Raw genomic sequence first — 23,581 nt, forward strand, 5'->3', positions numbered from 1 at the left:
TTTTCATAATCTTTGCTTGAGTGGTCTAGTTTGTCCACTTTATCTTTCAGTCTTGATATTCTGTTTTCCATTTCATTCATCCTTTTGGTGAGGGTTTCTTCTTTCATTTCTAATTGGCTTACTGCGTTTTTCACTTCCTTCATTTCAGCCTGAGCAGTCTTCTATATTTCTCACTCTTTTCTGGATTCATTCAGAAGTTTATCCTTATCTTCCTTCAGTTCTTTGATTTCTTTGTGTGTGTTCTTTAAATTCACTGAATTCTTTTATCACGTTTATAACATGAGTTCCATGTCCTGCATTATCTAAGAGATTCTCATTGCACTCCTTTAGAGGACTATTGTTATTTGGTGGGGATATGTTATTTTGGTTTTTCATGTTATTATTTTTTCTCTATGATTTTGACATGTGAATTTCTTTTGTAGTTTCTGATTCTTGAGTGAGACTCAAGCCTTCAAGTTTACGTCTGCTTCTTTTTGTAAACTTTATGTGTCTTTGTGGTTTACTTTTTGCACATGAAAAGCTGGTTCCTCTAAGCTCCCATTCTCTCTTCATCTTATATTGGAGTGGCCATATTGCTTTTGTCTTCAGGAGTTCCTACAGAGGCCCAAGTCAGATGAGGATCAGATGCTCTCAGGCTTTCTCCTAAGGTCTGGATCCCTCCAGGAAAGATTTTGGCCTCAGGAATTTGGGGGGGAGGGTCGGACTGGCCTGGGAGCAGGGCCCAGGAAAGATGCTGGTCTAGGGCAGCTGGTGGCAGTGCTACCCAGAGATACAAAGGCAGATGGGGGTGGGAAGCAGCCCCAAGGGCTCCTGGGGACTGCAACGAGGAGCTGGGTTGGTCTGTATGCAAAGGATCAGGAAGAGAAAAAGGTCAGCCCTGATGTCCAGGAAAGAGACTAGAGGGTTGTGCAGCCCAGGGAAACAGAAGGAGATGAGGGTGGGACCAGGCCCCGAGGGCTCCCAGGAGAGAGGCTAGTGGGTTGTGCAGACCAGGGAAGCAGAGAGAGGTGAGGGAGGGGCCAGGCCCAGCGGGCTCCTGGGGACCCCAGAAGGAACTGGGTTGGTCTGGATGCAAAGAATCAGGAAGTAGTGGCGGTTCCCCTGGTGCCTGGGGCACCAAGACAAGGACTGGGAGGAGAGTCAAGGTGTGGGGGGGGGGGGGGGGGGAGGCCCAGGGAAGCAGCCCTCTTCTTCTTCTTAAGAGTATCACATTCATTCAAGCATAACTTGTGAGATGAGAGGTTAAAATTCTACCTCAGTTAATCACAAATCTCTTGAGAAACAAAAGCAAAAAGTGTTTTTTTCCAATATTCAGGTCCCTTTAGTGAAAACAAGACAAAAACCTCTGTTTGCTTCACAGAAGCCAAAATGTTCTTTCTTAAATACAAGTATAATCATGTAAACAGAGCAATGGAGACAGGAAAATGGTATGAACCAACATAATTGAAATTATGAGTTTTCCCATGAGCCTGGAAGTGTGGTTGCTTCTATGAACCTGAAGCTGTGGTCCCCTCCTGAACCTGGAGCTGTGGTCTCCTCCTGTGACCCTGGAGCTATGGTCTCTTCCTATGAGCCTGGACCTATGGTCCCGTCCTATGAGCCTGGAGCTGTGGTCCCCTCCTGTGAACCTGGAGCTGTGGTTCCCTCCTGTGAACCTGGAGCTACGATCTCTTCCTATAAGCATGGAGCTGTGGTTCCTCACCCTGTGAGCTGGAGCTGTGGTCCCCTAGCATGAGCCACAGTTTTACATTCCTCTGATGGTGGCCTGATGGTGGAGTAGATTGGAGAATGGAGGCCGTGCAGATGTTGGACAGCAGTTTCAGCCTTCTCTGAGTGACCGCATTTCCCATAACCCACACCCCGCCAAGGTCCCAGGTTGTACATGACCTCTGTGTTGGGCTTATGCTGGGGTCAGGGAAGTTTCTGTCTCTTGCAGTTTCTAGTCTTGGAAGAATGGATTCTCAAGAATGGACTTTCCACCTCCCTTGACATGGTTCTGGGCACCCAGGCCCTGACGTTGGAAATTCCCATTCCTAGTCACCAAGAGGTTTTCTGTCATCTTTTTCTTACTCTTCTACAGCCCCAGGGTACCTTCACCTGTGCCCTATGTGTAAATGTAAAACACCTAATTGAATTTCTAGAGATAAAAGCACAGTCTAGGAAGTTAAAAAAGAAAAAAAAGTGAACCTCTCCCTACACCCAATTGCTCTGGCTTCTGTCTTAAGATATGATGTTTTCCTTCTGTACACAGTCCGTCTATTGTGAAACCTCCCGCCATATAGTCCTTAGCAGAGCCAAGCCAATGCCAACTCCATGCCCTTGAACTGCTAGAACTGTGAGCTAAATGGACTTTTTTTTTTAGACAAAGTTACCCAGCCTAGATATTTTGTTACAGCAAGGAAAAGAGGAGCCCTGTGCCTTGTCAGAACACTTTTCTGTTCTAATTTCTTTTAAAATTTATGTAATTTTTTATCTTCCTCTAGCCTAAGTTTTCTGTTTATGAAGTGATATTTTAGTTGTCATAGAAGGCAGGTTAGTAGGAATGTGGAGCCAATAATGACATGTAGACCATGAAATCCTGTTGCTACAAAGAATGTAGAACCGTAGACACCATCGGAGATTGTGAAGGGTGCTTCTAGGTATTCTGATGCTTGAAGTAAGGTGAAGTAAAGTCCTAGTAAAATTGTGATTAATAGTGCTTGATTTATGTGATTTCATTTCCCTTCTATTAGGCTGGGGTGAGCCCAGGTGATGGATACACCTGATGCTAAAAGTACTGCTGTATTTAGTAGTGGTACTTCGATAGGGTTAAGTGGGTCTCTTTTATTTCCATTTTAAGCTTGTTAATGTAGCTTGCCTGAGTTAGAAGACATTTATTCTCATAGGTAAAGCACAGTTTATTAATAAATGTTAGTCAGTATAATATGTACCACAGCTGATCACTTGGTGCAGACATGGGTGAAACTACTTCACAATAAATTAGAGGAGCTGACTTTTTCTTCCACAATGACTTCTAAGTCTTTCAACAGCTATAGCTCACTATAAGTGCTATAGCAGGTGGTCTGTCTATTTTCAAGGGGGATCGGAGAGCTCAGGTCAGCCAGTGGGAGCTTCAGCAGCAAGGAGAGATCTACTCAAACCCCAGTTTTTCCTATGAGGTTCACTCTATGAAGAGAGAGTTCTAAATTATCAGGTTACTGGGAAAGACCCCATTTGGATGACTATGGGGACTTTCTGCACCTCTCTCCCCTTCAAAGTTCACTGTTGACCACAGAAAACACCACAGGGGGCTGTGTATCCCTGGTAATCAGACAAGGCTCTTGGTGTCAAGTAGCAGAAGTTTCCTGATGATTCTTGTCAATCCAGGCTAGAAAGATGTCCAACTCTCCCAGGGACTTAAGGGCAGCAGATCGAACTTCCAGCTGAAATCAAAACATTCATCATGAGGCCCTATCTGTGACTATGCCAAGGTTTGCATAGTAAAGTCCCCATAATCTGATCCCTATGAGATTTGCATTTTATTTATCAAATCCATTTATATAGTATGCAGAATTACAAATTATTTTCCTAATAGCTTACCACATTTTCCTACAAATATTTTAAATCATATCAGCTCCTCATAAACAAAACTTTAAAACCTTTCATTCCTTTCCCTTTTCCCCTTCTTTTCACAGGAGATATGCCCTTGCTGGGCAGTGCTTTGTGTCTTCTTTGTTTTCTATCCATGCCAATTCAGTTTAATACTTCTTGTTTCCCAGCGTGACTTAGTCTCCTCAGTGCTCTCCCAAAGTAAGGACAGCATGCAGCTACTACTGACATATCAGACACTGAAGCCCCAGGTGTGAATGTCTATCCAAACATCACACAGTCAGTGGGTAAAAGAACCAGACCTAGGATGCAATCCCTGACTTATTCTGCACCCTTATAGGAGGTGGAAGAACCTGAAAACACATACATTAGAGCCACTTAGCATGGGTTTAAGTTCTATCCCAACCTTGTAACTGCAGTAGAAACTTAGTCAAGTTGCTTAATTCACTTGTGCTTTGGTTTTCTAAGTTATGAAATGGAGCTCATACTCAGAGCTTTACTGTGAAGGGTTAACATGGCAATACTCCAGTGGGCTTAGAACAATATCTGGCTTATAATAAGAATCACTTGACTCTGCTTTTCGTACAGCATTATCTAATGGAGACTGTCCTTGAAGCAGAGATTTGAACAGACCTAATGTCTATGCTCTTAATCTTTTCAAAGCACTGGCATCCTTTGGGAGAGTGCTCAGAATGAGAAACTGAGGCCTCAACATGGATCTATTGAGCCATAATCTGCACTTCAGTAAAATCTCCATATGACACACATAGGAACACTGCTTCTACATCAACATGTGTGTGAGCAGCCTCAGTGGACACCAGTGTACGCAGGATGGCAAGTCCTGACCGTGGGGACACTACATGTGTTATGTTTCATGTGTAACAGCTTCAGATTCACTGTGGATCTTTGCTCCTTTGGTATCATCTGTATTTTATGAAGGTTAGGTCTGAAATGAAGGCATACAAAAACAGTATAAGGAAGGATAGAGAAGGGGACCCAGGGAACTGGCCAATGACCTACAACCAACATGCACTTTGTAGGCATTGACTTGGGCGGGTCTGCAATGGAGACGTGCAAAAAAACGAATGATTTTGCGGGGAGTGAAGGCTGAAATACCAGCATTCTCTCATCCATGTTTTTCCATCTTCCCTCTGCTCCCCAGACCTCACCTGATTGTAGTTGTCGTGGACAATTCTGGTTGCATTGATGGCTTCCTGACTGCACTGGCACCATCTCTGCCCCTGCGGTGATACATGGAGACAGCACTTATTAGAGGACTCTCATACCACCTCCTCCTCACATGAGAAGTGACACTAGTCCCTCCTTCTATGGTCAGCCGAGAAAGCTCAGCTGAGAGCAGCCAGAAGGGAATTTGGTCCACTTGTGGAGGTAGTCTGCATTTGACCCTGGATTCATTTTTTTCTGCATCCTCTGTCAACCAGATGGTTGGCAACAGAAGAGCAAGCATCAGATCTGTCTTATCACAGTGAATTCTGTGACTGCAGCACCCCACAATGTGGGCATTCAACAAACATTTGTTGGGCTAATTAACTGATCCATTTGATTTCATTATTGAAGTTTTTAAGCCGAACAAGGATCATTACCTCTTCTAACAATTTTAGAATCTGAAACACAGAGAGGTGAAGTCACTTGCCACAAAGTCACACAAGAACTCATTAGCAGGTGTGAGCTGGAGCCCAGTGTTGTATCTTGCCTAAGTTTTTGTTGGTTAGTTTTGTTTTTGTTTCTGATCTTTTATTTTAACAAGTCACAAGTGACCCTTAGAGATAGGCCATGCCAGGTTACTACTCAGAAGTTTCTTAGTATGGAAATTCCAAAGGATCAGAAGAGGTGTGTTCATGGTAAGAATGCAATTGTTGGCATGTCTCTCACTTAGGGAATCCTTGGACATCAGCTGGTCACTCTAGGAAAATTATCCATGGAGACCCATCTGATGAGGTGTCAACAGACAGAAAGCACTGAGACTAGAGAGACCACTGGAGAAGGGTCTCGAAAGACACCAATGTGGATGGCAAGGCAGGTAATTCCCTGATTCCACAAGCCCAAAGCCCTCTCTGGACAGATGGGAACAGATGCTTGGAATCCTGACTCACACATTGCTGCAGAGCTCTCTGCATGTAGAGGAAAGAGTTGGCAATGTTGCTGATGTTCCTTAAGATCTGGGGGCTCAGCTCCTGATGATCCTTGAACACCCTGTCCTTGTAGAATGTCAGGAGGTTCTTGGTTACGCAGCACACATCTATGGGCTAGAGACACAAATTAGAGAATTCCCTAGTGGCCCTCTTTAATTGCTATTTTAGAAAACAAAGCAACAAGAAGTAAAAGAACTAAATGTTATTTTTAAAATTATAATTGCCTCTTCCTGTAGCCAAGCTACATCTCTTTTTGTACAGCCAGGAGATATAACAAAGAACAGGGCTCAGAATCTCAGCATAGACTAGAACTTTTTCTATAGCATCCCCAGCATGGTAACAGTAAGTTCTCAAATCCTTCCAGGAATCAGGTGCCTCTGTTACAATAGGGTTAAGGAGTTTTCTTGTAAAGTACTTTCTTGCATTACAGAAGCCAAAGTTTTCAGTTCTGTAATGTCTCTCACCCCTCAGTACTCATGTTCATGGCTACTGGACATCAAGGCATACTAGGCATGACCTGTTCATCCTGGCTACTGTGTTCTGAGCTATACTGCTGGGTTCTAACCTGTCCTTCTTCTAAACTGCAGGGAACTTCTGAATAGCGCTGATATTTGCAAGACTAGAGGCTGATAGAAAAGGAGCGGCATCTGGGAAGGTCAGAGGACTGCAACAGGCACAGACCTCCTCAAGAGAAGACGGCCAACCCCTCAAAGCAAAGCCCAGAGAAGCAAACTAAACAGTTTCCTTCTAGCAGTTTACACTCACAGCTCCAGTGAAGTACTTCAAATTTACACATCAGCCTCCAGCTTTTCTCAGATGGTAGCATCACCTGCTTGGAACACACACAATATTCTCTTCCTCTGCTCTAACTGGGCCCCTTATCCAGAGAGGAAAAAGTTACACACCTCCGTGTTATTAAAGAGTGTGGCACCAGACAAAAGAAAGCATCAGAAAAGGCAAGCAGGCAGGCAGGCTCAGCAGATGGAGGCACTTGCTGCCAAGCCTGAGGACAAGAATTGCATCCCCTAGAATCCACATGGAGGAAGGAGAGAAGCAGCTCCCAAAAGTTGTCTTCTGACCTCTGCACAAGTACACACACACACACACACACACACACACACACACACTAATTATAATAATAATAACAATAATTTTAAGTGAGAGAAGGAGGCAAAGAAGGAAAGAAGGAGGGGAGGAAGGCAATAAGGAAATATGATAAAGATTTGAATTATCCTTCCTTCCTTTATTCTACATCAGCTATTTCTCAACCTTGAGAAGAAAAAGAAACTGGAGCCAGAACAGCAGCATGAACTTGAGGGTCTATTCTTATCTTGGCCATTTACTCACCTTCCTCCACCTTCCAGTCTCAATTTTCTCATAGATACATGTTTTTATTTTATCATATAAATACCTTAAAATTAAAAAAAAAAGAACAAAAACAAAACCTGGATCTTCGTAGAATAGCTCCAGGGGCCAAAAGAGTTCACCTTTTTCCTTTGCTTTTGAGACAGGGTCTTGCTATCTAACTGCACTGAAGGTCCCAAAAGAATGCCTAACCTATGCCAAAGATTCTACAAGGTTTCCTGGCTGATTAGCATGTCCATGAGAGTGGGAAATTGAGCCAAATTATCTCAGGTTACCTTTAGTCCCCTTAATAGCCAGCCTCTGTGTCTGACTGTCAGATGAAACTTTAATGTGCGATAGACTACTAACTTCCCAGAAGTTAAGAATGTCATCAGATAGTACCTGAGGCCTATACCAGAGACTACCCACTTTGCTGTAATCTATCTGCTTGATGTTCCCATCAATGTAGTTTTGAAATGCCTTGATTTATGACTTTCTTTTGTTCTGTTACTATAAAACCTTCATGAAATGGAATGCATTGGATCATGGCGTTTGTGATAACCTAGATCCATGTTCCCAGGTTGTGGTCACTCATTTTCGACTCCAGAATAAACTATCTCTCATCCACTTTTAGGTAAAAGCTGTGGTTTTACATCACCACAGCCATGGCTAACCTGGAACTCAGTGTGTTGGACAGGCTGGCCTCAAACTTCCCTCCTGCCTCTGACTCCAGAAGGCAGGGATTACAGGCATGTGCCACCAGGCCTGGCTAAGGGCTCACATTAGAGGTACTTCACAGGCCCTTTTTGTAATGTGAAGAATCAGTTGGCAAGCCAACTGAATGTTTAGTACATTCTCTACCCCTCCTGTCTGGATAATGGGGCTGGCACCTTTGCTGGCTCTTCTGTCCTGAGCTGCCATTGTAAAGCACATCCCCAGATTTTCAGTCATATAACTTTTGTCCCAAAAGCCTTCAGCAGCTCTTTTGTCTCTTTTAGAAAGGCAAGGCTCAGCCTGGCTTCAAAAGTAGCTGTTCACTTCATCCCTCAACCTCTCCTGAATGCCCTTTGCATCCCAAACCTGCTCACCTCACTGTCCCTACCACAATCCTGCCTTCATTGATCTTACATCCATTTTCCCATAACCCAAATCCTCCCTTTTATCCACTTATCCTCAGCTTTTAAATGACTGTTTGTTTGTTTTCTTCATTTCTCCCCTTTGGAATCTTCCAAATTGTCCCTAAGCCACTGAAACCCTGCTCATTGAAGTACCTGGACCGTCCAAGATTTACCAGTACCTGGCACACCCATCACTCTCTAGGGAAATGGTACTTCTTTGAGCACTCTCATTATTTCAAAATCACTAGGATACTAATGTGCCCAAACTCCTTAGATAACAAATAAGCCTAAACATTAAAAGTACATTGGGTATGGATTTCTTTCTTAATCCAGGGCCTATAAGATCAAGGTCAACCTGGTCTATATGTGAGTTCCAGGCCAGCCTGAGCTACAAGGGAGACCCTGCCTCAAAAATACCAAAAACAAACAAACAAACAAACAAATCAAACACAAACCAATTGGTACCTTAATGGTCTTTAGACTCTGCAGTGTAGACAGGATAGTGACATTTTGGAAAGTATCCTTATTTTGCTGTGGAGGAGAACAGAAGGACAAACATAATGAGACCTCTACTTTCTCATGAGCTATCACAGGTAACAGGAAGGAACTTGCCTTTCAAGCTGGGATGAACAGTAAGGCATGCCCCTTACCCACTCCACCCGATCCATACTCACCAGGGCTCTTTTGATTTCATGGAAACTCTTTTCTATAAGGCGCATATCCACAGAAATAAGACATCTCCTGAGACTGTGGGTGTGTACCGAGTAAAGGATGAGTGTCATGCCCAGGAGACAGTGAGAAATGCACTGTGCCTTCATGTCCTGCAGAAAGGGTGGATGTCAACTGCCCCACGAGTGTGGACAGCAGTGAAAGAGAAAACACTACATGCTCCTTCTTGGGACCAGTGGCAACCAAATCCAGACTAAAGGAAAAGAGATTGGGCAACAGATCTGAAAACCCGTAAAAGCACATTTGGGGTTTTTTGTTTATTTGTCCCTAAAGTAAACAGCACCTTTTATGAAAAGTGTCATCTGTTTAAAATCATGTTTGGAACTAACTGCATGCAGAGAAGTGTGTCACATATCCCACACAGTTTAGGGTTGTTCTTTGACACCCTCCTCCCAGTAGCACAACCTTTACAAACAGAGCTTAACCTTAAAGATAAATCTTATGGTAACATGTGGCTAGACCTGCTCTCTGCCTCAATTCTGCCTTGGCACCATGAAGTGCTCTCCCTCTTTCTCACTTGAGCTGAGGTCAGTGTCTCCTCTGTGCCACTGGAGGCACTGGGAGCCACCTGGGGGCTATGGAGCACCAGCTCCTATACCCTAACTGTGGTTTGGGGGGATAAATTATAAAAAAAAAAAGCCTATGTGAGTGACATTGTCCCTTCTCTTCACTGCCACAGCCCATATGCTTCTGGGATCCTAAACTCCTCTTCTAGGAAGCCAAGTCCCTGCACCCTCTTAGTTTGCTTCCTTCCCAGACCATCAGCAGGTATATTGAGACCTCTCGGAATGACAAGCAATGTCTTACAGAATTTGGTTTCTTTTCTCGAAGAACAAACAAATAGACCCCATTGGCAAGGAACTCTGTAAATGGTCCCCGGAGCTACCCCTTTGAAAAAAGAGTCGAAGCATCTTGACCAACTCAGATAGCAATGGGCAGTAACAATTATATCAGGCAGGTGCTGAGCACTGTGAGACAATCTGCATAATTACCTTGTTCTGTGCAAACCTGGAGAAGGTTTGTTTCTATCCACATTTTACCAAGGAGGGAGCTAAGAGTTAGAGAAGCAAAGCACTGGCCAGAGCCAGGACTTGAAGTGAGCAGTTGGCCTATACACACTCCTATAGCTTATGCCCCCTACTTATAAAGCACTTTCCTTCTTACATCTGCCCTGGAGCTCATGATCATTCTTCCCATACCAGACTGACCAGGTCCCTCAGAACCAGGTCCCTTAATATCTTTTAAAAGATATTTAAGACTGCAAAGAGTTAAGTTTCTGGAATGAAAAAGCAATAGTAAAGACATCTGATTCTTTCTTATTTTCTTTCCTTTCTCCGTTTCTTTTTGTTAAAAAGAAGCTACCAGAAAATTCATACTTCCCCCATTACTCCTCCACATTCTGCAAAGAATCACCTCAGTGCCCTGGAACACACAGAACAGGGACCCCTGATAGAATGAAGGATGAGGACCTCAGCGGTGAGGAATGACCCCAGAGGGAGCCTGCCCAGCCTCACCTCTCCAGCATCACCTCTCCAGTTCCTCCGGCAGGCCGCTCTGGAGCTGTCTCCACTCTTTGCCATTTGGAAAGAGCTGCTTACTTTTATGCAGTGGATCAGAGGAAAGGCTGTCAAGGTTTACTGGGTGGGTCCACCTTTCTTGAGATTTTTTTTTCCCCTCATTTCTTTAGCATTTCATTTCCTTAGTTGTTTTCTTTTCTTTTTTTTTTTTTTCCTTTGTGATAGAGCTGATTAATCATTATTAAGAAATGTTTTTTAATCTGAATTTTGACACACAGCTTCTGGGAAAAATAAACTTCCCATCACCATGCAAATAAGGATTACTTGTATTTTACTTTTACTTGCATTTTTAATTTTGTGTCCATAGAGAAAAATCCAAGTTAGGTCACTTTCCTGGGAGCCGTGGCATGTCATCACCTGTACCCTGAAGGCACGCTCAGGAAAGCACTGTGTGAATGGTCTCACTTTGCCAGCAGCCAGCTTCACGAGACTCAGCAGGTCAGTCCTCTGGCTCCAGTAAAGCCATCTCCCCGATGTCCCACACAGATGGTGAGGATCTACCATATGCCATGCCTGAGCTACCAAGCTTTGCATGCCTTACTCTGTTTAACTTCAGGGCAACCAATCTGTTTCTTCCTACAAGCAAAGGGTTTTCTGTATGCCATTTCTCTCCCCTTTATCTTGTCCCATGGAAGGCCCTTCCTTTCATTCTTAATTGATGCAGAGAGAAAATGAGAAGTACAGGGACTTAAGAGGCAGCAGCAGGAGAGCCAGAACACAACCTAGACTCCCTATACTGCGACCAGAAGACCCCTTATCCAGTTTACTTTTTATTTATTACAACTCTCCATCATGAAGTTCTCCAGGGTCAGGGTTTTAAGTGATGGACAGGTAGGATATAATAATCTTCTCCCCCAAGAGAGTCACTGTTCCCTGGTAGGCTGCCCACGCCCCAGTGGATGGCCCCACACCCATGTGCATATGGACAACGTGAATTGGATGATGGGTAGATATGATCAAAATGCATTGTATAAATGTATGAAAATTTCAAAGAATAAAAATATTAATTTAAAAGATAGTTTCGTTTCAAATATAAATTCCTAGACCGAATCAAGTGACTCTGGGTTGATACACATACACACACACACACACACACACACACACACACACACACACAGGCTAAGAAGACAAAGAGGTGAATATGGCACTGATCGAGGAGTCAGGGAAGATCAGGGCTTTAGCTGGAGTGAACCCCAGAGTCTGGAAGACTTGCCCAGCATCTTGACCTGATTGAGAGAAGCGATAGGCTTTTGTGGTTCACAGTGTAGGCCTGGATTTTAATCTAGGCCCTGCCTCTTCCCTGAGAAGCACTACCTCTCTGAAGCCCCATAAAACAAGCAAAATAAACTTAAAGAATCCGAATGAGCTAATGGGCCCGGCCTGTACCAGGGTGAGTACTGCCTAACAAGTAGGGTTCGCTTTGTGTTGTGCAGCTAGAGGAAGACAAGACACCTCCACCAAGAGCTGAGAAGCGTCTCTCTGCTCCTTCTGGAAAGGAGAAAAGAGCAACTCTGCACTCCACTCTCCTGGGAAATGGTGGGGGCATATGGGGAGTTGGAAACCATTTTCCCAGCATGGCCTTAGTTGCCTGGCTCCGAGCCTGAACCCACATGTGAGAGAATTGCAACATTGTGCCAACTGACATTCAGACATTCACTCCCTTGTGCTCAGACTGTATGTTGTGAAGCAGCCTTTATTTCAGGGCCAGGATGTCAAGTTAGGAAGCTTTTAGGGGAAGGGAGATGCGTGCTGTGTTATAGCCTCTTCCAGCATGCATGTGTCAGAGTGGCTGGGACTACAAGCTGGGCTGGCAGGTCTACACCCTGAGGCCATCAGACTGGAGGCTAAGCCATTCAATATCAGTAGGCACAAATTGTACCTACTGAACACTCACCTGGTATAAAGACTTCACACAGTGCCTGGCACATAACAAGCAATTCCAAAGGTTACTAATTGATTCTTTTTGAGACAGGGTCTTGCTATGTAGCACAAACTGGCCTCAAACTTAGACTCTTATTGCCTCAGGCTCCCAAGTAAAGGAATTCCAAGTGTGTGCCACTGTACCTGGCTTCTTGTTAACTTCACAGCCCCATTTGAACTGAGAGGAAGGGGGCATGATAAGAGTGATTTCTCTCCATCCTAAGCCTTGCTGTCTAACAATATTTAAAAAATTAAAATATAGGGCTGGAGAGATGGCTCAGCAGTTAAGAGCATTGACTGCTTTTGCAGAGGACCCGGGTTCGAGTCCCAGCACCCACATGGCGGCTATGAACCGTCTTTAACTCCAGTTCCAGGGGAATCCAAAACTCTCTTTTGATCTCTGCAGCATTGCACGACATGGGTGCACTCACATACATGCAGGCAATACATTCATACACATAAAATGAAAATAATAAATAAAAATATTTTTAAAAATTAAAATATAGATTGAGATGGAATAGCGCCCTTTCAAAGGCTGCAATTATATTGTGAATGTGGTCCATAGACATAGGGTTATTCAGCTTTGGAGCTCTGACTTCTACAACCAGCTGAGCTACCATTGCACCACCAGGGTTCAATTTTCCATTTGTGGTGGACATAGTAGTATGCACCTGTAATCCCTGTACTCAGAAGACAAAGAGAGGTTGATTGTTGCATGTTTCAGACCAACCTGGGCTCCACAGTGAGACTGTGCTCTGCTCCCCACCACCTCAAAAAAATCCATTTGTTAAAAGGCAAAGCAGCCTCTACTGTCTAGTCTTTCATGCCTTCCCATCCTTCATCCCCAGCCAACATTTACTCCAGCTTCACAAAGTCATTCCTGATGATGACAGGACAGTCTCTTGTCCACAGAAGAATAGATCCTGTCCACTTTCAAGTGTAATTCCTAGATCCTGGATAAAAACTGCACAATTCCAGAACCTGTCAAGCCCCTTGCTTTTACTGGAAATGAGGATTTAGTCTGGAATTAGTAATGTATTACCCTACTTCAGGTTAAGATGAAATGGATTAAGTCTATGGGAATTGACTAACTATTGGTTAGATTTGAAGAACCTGTTATGAAGATTGGAAAACACCATAAGGTAAGATACAGAAAGAAATTTGGTTTTTTAATATTTTATTTATTATTTTTATGTGTATGCGGGTATTGCCTGCATGTAGGTAAGTGCACCTGTGTTGTGCAATGCCCGCTGAGAAGAGAAGAGGCTGTCAGATCCCCTGGAACTGGAGTTATGGACAGTTGTTAGCTGCCATGTGGGTGCTAGGATTCGAACCCAGGTCTTCTGCAAGAACAGCCAGTGTTCTTAACCACTGAGCCATCTCTCCAGCCCCTAGACACAGAAACAAATCTGTAAGAGAAAGAAGCATTATTAATACAGATGGATGAAAATTCCACTTGGGAAGCAAGTAGGGACTTTAAAACAGAACAAGTATAGATGTTCAAAGGTTATGGTGAATAGACATGGATCATAATTATTTTTGGAATTATAAATAGTTTTGAAAATAAATTTTTTAAAGATGCATCTTTCAGTTCTTAGAAATTTACCCTAAACATGTTTTCTTCCAGCTTGGAATTTGGAAATGAGTCAGAACAGATGACAAAGAGCACATGTTTAACCTTCCCACCACAGCAAGGAGGGGCGCCACCATCTCCCACCACACAGTAAGCAAGTGTATGACTGTTCTCAAACTCTAGCTCCTAACTGAGTGACCTGTCTTCCCCCATGTCCCTTTCTCATCCCAAAGTCAGGTAGTGTGGACGGGAACTTAGAGCTGTAGAGATCACAAGATTCTCTCTCAGGCCAAGCTGTTCTGACTTGTCCTTAGCCAGGAAGCTAATACCTTGAGTAAATCCAACCTGGGCATGTCCACACTAGTGAGGGGAGAAGGCCAAATCCACCTGCCACTATACTACGGCAGCCTTCCTTCTCCGCTGTTGCCATTGGGCTCCCAGTCAGAGCATGCTGATCTTCTGCCTGAGACTGTCACCTGTGTCAGTGACTCCAATGCCATGAAACAGCCTCCATGAAGACTGAAGAAGCCAGGGTCAGGGAATTTGCAAAGAGTCTGCTGCTGCACACCCAGACGGGTCGCTCATGTTCTCCAGGGTCACTCACTGGGCTTATTGCCCGCCAGCAAGCAACCTTCCCTCCCTTCACAGGAAAACTTCCTCAAGTACAGGCTCGGCCAGAAAGTCCTTATCATGGCCCAGCTAAAAGGAAACACTCCCCCATTCCTCCACCTCCAGCTCCTCACCATGACTCCCAGACCCATCACAGTTCAGGCTTTGCTGGCAAGGTGTCTCCTGGATTTCTTGACATACAAATATCCTCCCAGCTTTAGGGCTCAGCTCAGATCGGCTCAGCTCCGCTCCTTAGTGAGGTTTTTCCTTTCTTTCCTTCCTTTCCTTTCCTTCCTCTCTACCCTCCTTGTTCCTTAAGACTGCTCTTTCTTTTATATTCCCACTGGGCACAAGATAGTTGATTTTTATTTTCAGGCATTTCCCAGTGATTATCTATCAAAAGCTAAGAGTTAACTTGTCATCCTGTTTTCACTTGCTAAATTTGATAGTCTATAATGGACCTCCTATAATGAGGGCCAGGAGACCCAGGTGTGCAGGGCCCAAACCTCGTGAAACTTGGTGTACTGGTGGAGCTCAAGAATGTAATTCAAAAATGGAAGTCCAGCAAGGTATAGTGGTACATGCTGGGAAGCCGAGGCAGAAAGTTGGAAAGTTCAAAGCCAGCCGTGCTAGATAGCTTTAGTTGTCAACTTGACATACCTGGGAGAGGGAGCCTTAATTGGGGAAATTCTTCCGTTGGATTAGCCTGTGGCCACGTCTTGTGGGGTATTTTCTTGCTTGTCGAGTGATGTGGGAGGGCCCCACCCACTGTGGACGGGCCCCACCCACTGTGGACAGAGCCACCTCAGGCAGGTGATTCTGCATTGTATAAGAAAGCAGGCTAAGCATGGGCCAGGGGACCAAGCCAGTAAGTGGCATTTCTCCATGGCCTGTGCTTCAACTCCAACTGTGACCAGGGAGATGTAACCCAAATAAACCCTATCCTTCCCAAGTTGGTATTGGTCAGAGTGTTTTGTCACAGCAATCAAAGGCAGACTAGAACATCAGCCTAGTCTCAAAAACAAAAAGTACAATATCTGAGACAAACATAAATATTTATTTAGGATGGGAAAAGAAATTATGATTTAAATAAACCAACACTTTTATTAATTATTAACTATCTGTCATCTTTTGGGTTGTTGAGAGAGAGAGAGAGAGAGAGAGAGAGAGAGAGAGAGAGAGAGAGAAGTCTCCTTGTAGCCCCAGCTAGCCTGGAGCTCGCCATGTAGACTAGGCCAGTCTCAATCTCACAGATCTGCCTGCTTCTACCTTCCAAGAGCTGGGATTAAAGGCGTGCGCCACCACACCTGGCTGAGTTATTTCTCATATGACAATGGAGATTTTTATTGTTATTCTCTATTAAGAAAATAAAAAATAAGTGATTCTTTCTTCTAGTACGATCTGTGCAAATCTCTATCTGTTGTTGAAAGTTGAAATGCATAAAATATGCTACCGGTTTGTGCCCCATAGACATGAATTATAATAATTCTGCTTTGTAAGATCCATGCTGGGAAAGGAACATCTATTCATTTGGAGCCTTACAGAAAGCATTTCTGAGTATGTTTTTACTAGATCCTAATGAAAGCCAAGTTTTGGCTTACAGTTTTCCATGTCTGATGACTGAAGAATTTCCAGCAGGCTTGTTTCTGGTGTCAAACATCACAGTACCCTCATACTTCCCGAAAAAAGTCAGGAGTGCTTCCAGATGCCATTTTACAATCAGGATGGCCAATGGTATCCTAATCACACACAGATGTGATACAAACCATGCAAACATGGTCTCTACGAGGCAATCATATCCTCTATCCAACTTCTCTTCAGCCAGATCTTCCCAAATACTGGAGCCTCCCTAATCCTCCCTGGCTTAGATACAAATGTGACAGAAAAGTCAGAGTAGAAGAGGACACTGATTATAACTGATTAGGCCAAATCTCTTTTATGAATTTTAGGAGACTATATGACACATGAAGGGGGCAAAACTAAACAATAAATCTCCTCTGTGCGTAGGCCTTTTGGCAATATGCTTCATTCCTTTATATTTTCTGATTTAATTATTTTTAGCCAAAGATTTCAGGGTAGATTGTTTTAGAAACTCCACTGCAAATGCCACAGTTAGTTGCTACAGCCCTCCCTACTCCAATTCCTATGCCCCAGAGCAACAGCCCCTCACCCCAAGTATCTTCTCCTGATGCTGGGGCCCTCATTCTAAAAAGCATGCATTAACTATTTCACAATGTTTCAATCTAGAAATGATCTGTCTACTTCCTGCAATGGAAAATTAAGATTTATTTTATAGTACGCCATACAAACATGTCACTTCCTTCCCTCATCCTGCCAACACAAACAAGACTGTATCACCACAGCACCTCTTTCTAGACAGCATGTCACTCAAGTCATCCCAGGGAGGCAGGAGCTGCCCTTTTATGGCCTTATGTCTTACCTTGCTCCAGGGACAACCAGAAGAGCACTGTCAGGTCTAAGAGATTCATTCCAATATTCAATGTTTCTCGTGGTCATGCTTAAAAGCCATAGACTGAAAGAGTTAGACAAAGGATAACAGCTGACTTATACTAGCACACTTACCTACCTACGCTCTGTATTAAGCACCAATACACACCTACTCTATGAGGTAGATACTATTTCTGTGTCTCTTGTTTCAGAGGAGGAAGCTGAGATCTAGAGCTATTGAATACCTTGTGCAAGGGCTACCCATTGGTAAATAATAAAGCTGTATGCAACCAGAAGCAGCTCACTATAGAGCCACCTTTTTTTGGTAAATTTTTTTTGAATTTTTGTTTATCTCATGCACAAAATCATCTTTATACCCCCTTCCCCCATTGGCACCCTCCTACAGTTCCCCCTCTGTAATTCATACATCCTGTTATTTGTGTTAAAGCCTATTGTGTCAAGTTAGTGTCCCTAGATGTCCCTCAGTACAAGTCCATCCACTGAGGTCTAGTCAGCCTATCTAGAGGGCCTCCCTTTAAGAAGATCAGCTCTTCCTCACACAGTAGTAATCAGTTGCCAATAATTCTTCAACTAACATTGGGGCTGCTGCCCATTTCCACAGCCCTGTGCTGGTTTTTTGTCTGCTTGAGTTTGCATGGGTCTTGTCCATGCTGACACTATTTCCAGCACCATTCTTAACCAGATATAAAAGAACCAGCATTCCCACTTACAGAGGAAACAGCTGAAGTGTGGACAGAAGGGTCTTCCTAAAGCTAATAGCCAAATGCCTTGGTGGCATTGTGGCCAGCGCTCAGACGTAGGGCTCTTTCCTGCACTGGATCTTCATCACCTCTTCTACATTCAGACTTTCTTCCTACAGAAGAAGACATCTCTTCCCTCTTTTCCCAAGGAAAGGATAAGCAAATGGAATAGAGTATGGCTTGAGAGTGTCTTCTCCAGCTACCAATTCTAGGCATGTTAGGAGAAACTTTGATTCTGTGGAAACTGGATATGGTTTTTTCTTTATTAGTAAAATAGGTCATGTCAGTTGAAAAGCACTGCACCCACAGGAGCTGGCAGCCAGGGAGCTCTTCGAGAGGCCTGGGAAGATGAAGAAGGCCTGGGGCCCCTGGCCTATTGCACAGGCAGACTCACAGGCAGCAAATAGAAGAGTGACCAGTCTGAAATACTCAAGGGGTAAGAGCAAGTCATACATGAAAGCCACATCTTCATCTATTCCGTATTCTATAGTTAGTGCTGTGGTACCCTCCCTGCTCCTGGGGTCCTGTCTATTCAAAAAGACTCTCTTTCCTCGAGGATTTTTATCCTTAGGATTGGCTAAATGTCCACTATATTCTAAGTTCACATTCATTCTGCATGGCATGCTGAATGGGAGTCAGCTGTCAGAATAAGTGACAGAGTAACTTGCCATCACTAAAGATTTCTTGTAGCATAATCCAAACCCCAGCTGGCCTGGAATTTGCTATGTAGACCAAGCTGGCCTCCATCTCACAGAGATCTACCTGCCTCTGCCTCCCAAGTACTGGGATCAAAGCCTTGTGCCACCATGCCTGGATATATATATATATACAGGATTAGCATTACACATGGAGGGGTCTGCACCTGCGTTTCTCCCAGTGTACTTACCTAAGAGCCTAAGAGCAGGTTATGGCAAGTTTCGCTATTCCTGCCCCAGTGTCAGAAGTCACAGAATCATACCCTCTGCCTATTTACTCTTCCAGGTGGATTTGTTCATGCTAGTCCTTGTAGACTTGTAGAAGGGTCTTCCCATGACTTAGAGTTTGAGTAATTTCTCTTTTAGGAAGAAGTGAGAATTTATATTTTCTGGCTCCCATAGGCTACAGCCAACATGGTCAGCATGCTTGGCAAAGCCAAATTATGTAGAATTATGGAATGAGCATCCACAGCCAGAGTGACCAGCTAACCCAGTTTACCTGGAATTATTAGGTTCCTGGGACCTAAGGCTTTCAGTCCTAAAATTGGGGAAATCTTAGATAAATCCAGACAAATTGATCACCTTAAGTGGACTAAGACTGTAAAAGCCAGATTTGAGTTCTGACTCCACTGGATTGAATCTTGAGCCCATCGTCTTTCCATTATTAACCTGTTCTGTGTTTAAACAGTGACTATGCTACAGAGAAAGCTCTAGTCATGCTGTGTTTTTCTGCCATCTTCTAACTGTGGTATGTTGGGCAAGTCACATAAGCTATCTCCTATTCAACTCAGTTTTCGCAACTATAACCCAGTACAAATGAAAACAAGGCGATATAGCTTCTAGAAGAAGATGGAAGTTTAATATATATTTTTAATCTGAAAGTATATATAGTATAAACATAATTTGCTAAAAAAAACTTGTACTTTCTTCTACTGTTACAATGTTCATTTTATTCACAAACATCATCTATCCAGTACCTTATGTTCTCCAAAGCATTTTTATATAAATATTATTTTTCTATTTAAACATCCAAAAAATAGGGAAGATATTCTTATTTCATCTCCTGTGTGGTAACTTTTTTTTTAATCTCTTTGAGACAGGGTCTCCCTGTAGCCCCAGCTGGCCTGGAACTCACTATGTAGATTAGGCTGGCCTAGAACTCATAGAGAGCCTCCTGCCTCTGCCTCCCAAGTGCTGGGATTAAAGGCATGTGCCACCACACCACACCTGTGTGGTAACTTTAAGTCTTGGTGGTTTAGGACCATGCAGCCAGGAAGAACCAGAACCCTAAGCATTTATCCAAGCCTCTTCCTTCTAGATTACTCACCTTCCCTTTCTTATGGAGCAGGAACAAGAGTTGTCCCTGACCCAAAGGACCCAAGCCTCTAGAGGCAGATAATCCATGAGATCAAGTAGATAAGGGTTAAGGGGAGACCCTTCACCACAAACCCATGATCACTTCTTGTCACTAAAAGACAAAATTGAAAACATCTTTTCTCTCTGAAGATACGGAGTTCCTGTTAGAACACAACCTTGTGTCCCTTAAGATTAAGTAAGGCCAGGACCATTGTCCCCATGTTTTGTGCTTTAAGAATTTTCTCAGAAGGAATAACTTGTGAGACCTCCAAAGATCCTTGACCGGTTAAGGAGGCTGATGAGGAATGAAAGGTTTTCAGCAGGGTAGTTCAAGAGAACACAGATGCATTACTGGGAATAAGGGGTTTATTATGAGTTACCAACACCATGGGCAGGGCCTAAGAGTAGAGCTCTGGCTCTAGCACCAGAAATGACAGCAAATGGAGGAATTCAGAGTCCAAGTGGCAGAGCAGGAGCCTCCTCTTAGTATCTCAGTAGGGTATTGTTGGTATCTGTGAAAGGAGGAAGGAGTCTACCAAACAGGAAGGAGGGTAGAAGCATTAACATCACAGAAACACTACTCTCCCTCTTTCTCTGATCACCCTTATCCACTGGGGCAGCTCTTCCTTTCCAGACAGACTGTCCATCTTGTTACATTTGTTTAAGAACTTTTTTTTTTTTTGGTCTTTTTGAGACAGGGTCTGGAACCTGGAATTTACTGTGTTGACCAGCCTGGCCTCAATCCCACAGAGATCTCCCAAGTGCTGAGATTAAAGGTGTGTGCCACCATGCCTGACTTGTTAAGAGCATTTTTTAATCATTACAAAAATAATCTTTACTTTGGCATGGAAAACTTGTGATAAATAAGAAAAAAATAGAAGGAATGAAAAATAGGCCATTCACAGGCATTCTGACCTTGAAGTCTTTTTCAGAGAGTCCACACAATGAAACAAAGATCTTAACCTGAACCTACTTTGGCCATTTGCACAGCCATTCAATTCAACTGGCTCCCATTATATGCCAGGCTTTATGCTTTCCAAGGATCTCACAGTAGGAGACACAGGACATTGCACATTTGCTGTAATGGTCACTCTTACCGCTGAGGACCAGGACTCTTGTTAAGACTTTCAATGTATTGACATATTCAACTCCTTTTTTCTTCTCTTTTATATTGTTTCATGTACATATATTAACTACACAAATCAACCTGTTTCATTAATGCAGTTTCATATATCTATACAGTATACTCTAATCATAGTCATCCCTTTCCCCTGTCTCATTAACAAGACGCTTCACCCTTCTTCTCTTTCCTAATAGTTCTCCTTCTACTTTTAGGTTTTATTTTTTTCCCTAGATTTCACATGAGAAAAAAAATGCAATACTTGTTTTTCTGAGTCTGGACTAGTTTGTTTAACATGATGTTCTATCCATTTTCCTATAAATACTGGGGCCCCCACCTGGTGCAAGAAGCTGCACTGTCTGCATATCTGAAGCAAGATTGCTTAGAGGGCAGTGTGTGGGATTGAAGCAGGGGAAGCCAGGACCATCAGCTGGTGGAGGAGGAATCTGGAGCCAGGCACCTGGAGCAAGTTTTCACCATATTTCTCTCTTATAACCAGTGAGAAGGGATTGTTCTTAGCTATATTATGCAGTCTGAGAAAACCTAGATGTTATTTTTTTTGTTCTTCAAGGTTTGGGGTATTGTGGGAGGTCTTTAGATCACTGAGGATCACCCTCAGAAGGGATTCTCATCATACCTCTGACTTGGTTCAGAGAGTTATTATAAAAAGAACAAACCTCAGGCTGGAGAGTTGGTGCAGCCATTAAAGACTCAGGCTCACAACCAAAAAGATCAAGCCTGCCCTTGTCCCTCATTCCAGCATCCTGTTCCAAAATGTGAATGTGAAGTCTCCCTCCTACTCATGCTCCACCATGATGCCATCTGCCGTTAAGCCCTGACCAGAAACCAAATAAATGAGCCACCTGATCTTGAACTTTCAGCATCTAGAATCATAGATTAAGCAAACCTTTTCCAGACCAGCCTCAGATTTTGTTGAAGTGATAAAAGGTTAACACATTAGGTTAAGAGCTTAAGAATTTGAATGGGATTGCAGGTTGTCACTGCAGGAGCCTGTATTAGAGAGCCTAATCCTGTTCATGATCAGAGAAAACATCCCCAAGGAAGGGTAGTTTAAGCCTTTAACATAATAGGAATACAAATAAAAAATTTCAATTCCATTTTTTAATCTCCCATCATCTTCCTCCAAAATTCTTACTCAGACTGCCCACAAATATGGGCATATTCAGCCCTACATCTGCCATTCTTATTTGTCTTGCTTTCAGCCCTCCTTTTCAAAGATACGTTCCCATCAAGCCTCCTGCATCCCCCTCTTCATGAGAGTCTCTTAGTCAGAACCCTGACCTCCCTTACTCTGAGTCAAGTTTGGAAATTTCCCTTCTTTCTTTCTCTAGAAAATTTTCAGGCTTAACATAGAACCCAAGTTTTCCTAGCACCAAATATAAATTACAGTTCAAGATAAAATATCATGCTCAAGTTTCTCCAGATCTTGGGCAAGGTGGGGCACAGACATGATGAGAAGAACCCTGGGACGTTTTAGCTCCATAAAGTCCATCCAGGCAAGAGCAAGGCCTGAGAGAATGTGAAGAACTTGGACTCTTCCCCTAAAATAAGGGATAGACAATCTTCTCTTAAAGTGGAATTAGCTCTATTCTGCCAGCTGGCATTTCCTCCAGTTTCCTCCAGATGACTCTTGGGTTGAAGAGGAAAGGGTAAGAAGGACATGGCAGCATGCTAGATTAGTCTGTCATGAATTCACTTACATCTCTCCTTAATTCTGCCATACCTAGAAAATCTCAGAAACACCTGGCAGATAGATGTAAATACTGAAATCTATCTGCTGTGATAGAAGCCAGCAGAAATGAAGTTGATGAGCCTGGAGCAGACAGTGAGCCTTTGCCAAGGCAAAATCACATCCAGTCTCTGAGAGTCTCGAACATTCTTCCTCTACTGGAAGATATTCTTGTTGGGGTCCTCTGTTATGCAAAGTAGAAGTCTCTTCACGTCCGGATAGCTCACGAGCTCGGAAACCATGTGATGCAGATTCCTTTTCGTAGCAGAGTGCCTTCCTGGCATCCTCCCTGACTCTTCTTTTAAAGTACTCGCCACAAATACATGCCCTCCGGCACAGGAGCTACCAGGTTTTAATAAGGCGTTGTCTGATAGCCTGATAGAAGCCCACCTCCCTATGTAAATGAGGCATCCTAAAAGTACCTATCAACTAAGGCTTCTTCTGCTGTCTCTACACTATAAATAGTCCTAGTTTTACCCCAATAAAGTTGGAGCTGGAGCTGAATCACTGAGATCTGAGCTGAGTCACTTGTCTTGAGCTGTAACACTAAATCCTGTGATCCAGTCTCCCCGGGGGGGCGCTATTCCTCCATGGCCGACTCGCGGACACCCTGGCTTTCGCCGTCCCTCATACGCTTCCCGTGTGGTCCAAGTGGCCAGTGGACCTCACATCCTGAGGAAGGTATACGGGTGAAATAGGGATGGGATCGACTGAGTAGACCTCAGTAGCGGAGGAACTTTCACTGCCCAGGAGGGCGCGCTGGGACCCTGAGAGCCCAGCGCGTGTTCTCCTATATCTGGCGCCACAACGTGGAGCTTCTGAACCTCGTGCCACAACGTG

At 43.6% G+C, this 23,581-nt stretch overlaps 1 protein-coding gene across 2 annotated transcripts in view; it reads right to left on the reverse strand.

The window, feature by feature from the left end:
• Positions 1-2,886: 2,886 nt before the first annotated feature.
• Positions 2,887-23,581, reverse strand: part of Il19 (interleukin 19) — an 87,427-nt gene continuing 66,732 nt past the window's right edge. Inside the window, exons 2-6 of one of the 2 annotated variants that reach the window (XM_008823353.2) lie at positions 8,878-9,024; positions 8,669-8,734; positions 5,703-5,855; positions 4,758-4,829; positions 2,887-3,422 (exon numbers count right to left, since the gene is read on the reverse strand). In XM_008823353.2, the coding sequence (XP_008821575.2) occupies positions 3,327-3,422; positions 4,758-4,829; positions 5,703-5,855; positions 8,669-8,734; positions 8,878-9,024 (534 nt within the window). In that variant the 3' untranslated portion in view covers positions 2,887-3,326. The remainder of the gene's footprint in view (positions 3,423-4,757; positions 4,830-5,702; positions 5,856-8,668; positions 8,735-8,877; positions 9,025-23,581) is intronic. The other variant, XM_029558797.1, reaches the window with a different exon arrangement.

This window comes from Nannospalax galili, unplaced genomic scaffold (assembly GCF_000622305.1).
Source record: "Nannospalax galili isolate Female #2095 unplaced genomic scaffold, S.galili_v1.0 scaffold309, whole genome shotgun sequence".
NCBI classification, from domain to species: Eukaryota; Metazoa; Chordata; class Mammalia; order Rodentia; family Spalacidae; genus Nannospalax; species Nannospalax galili.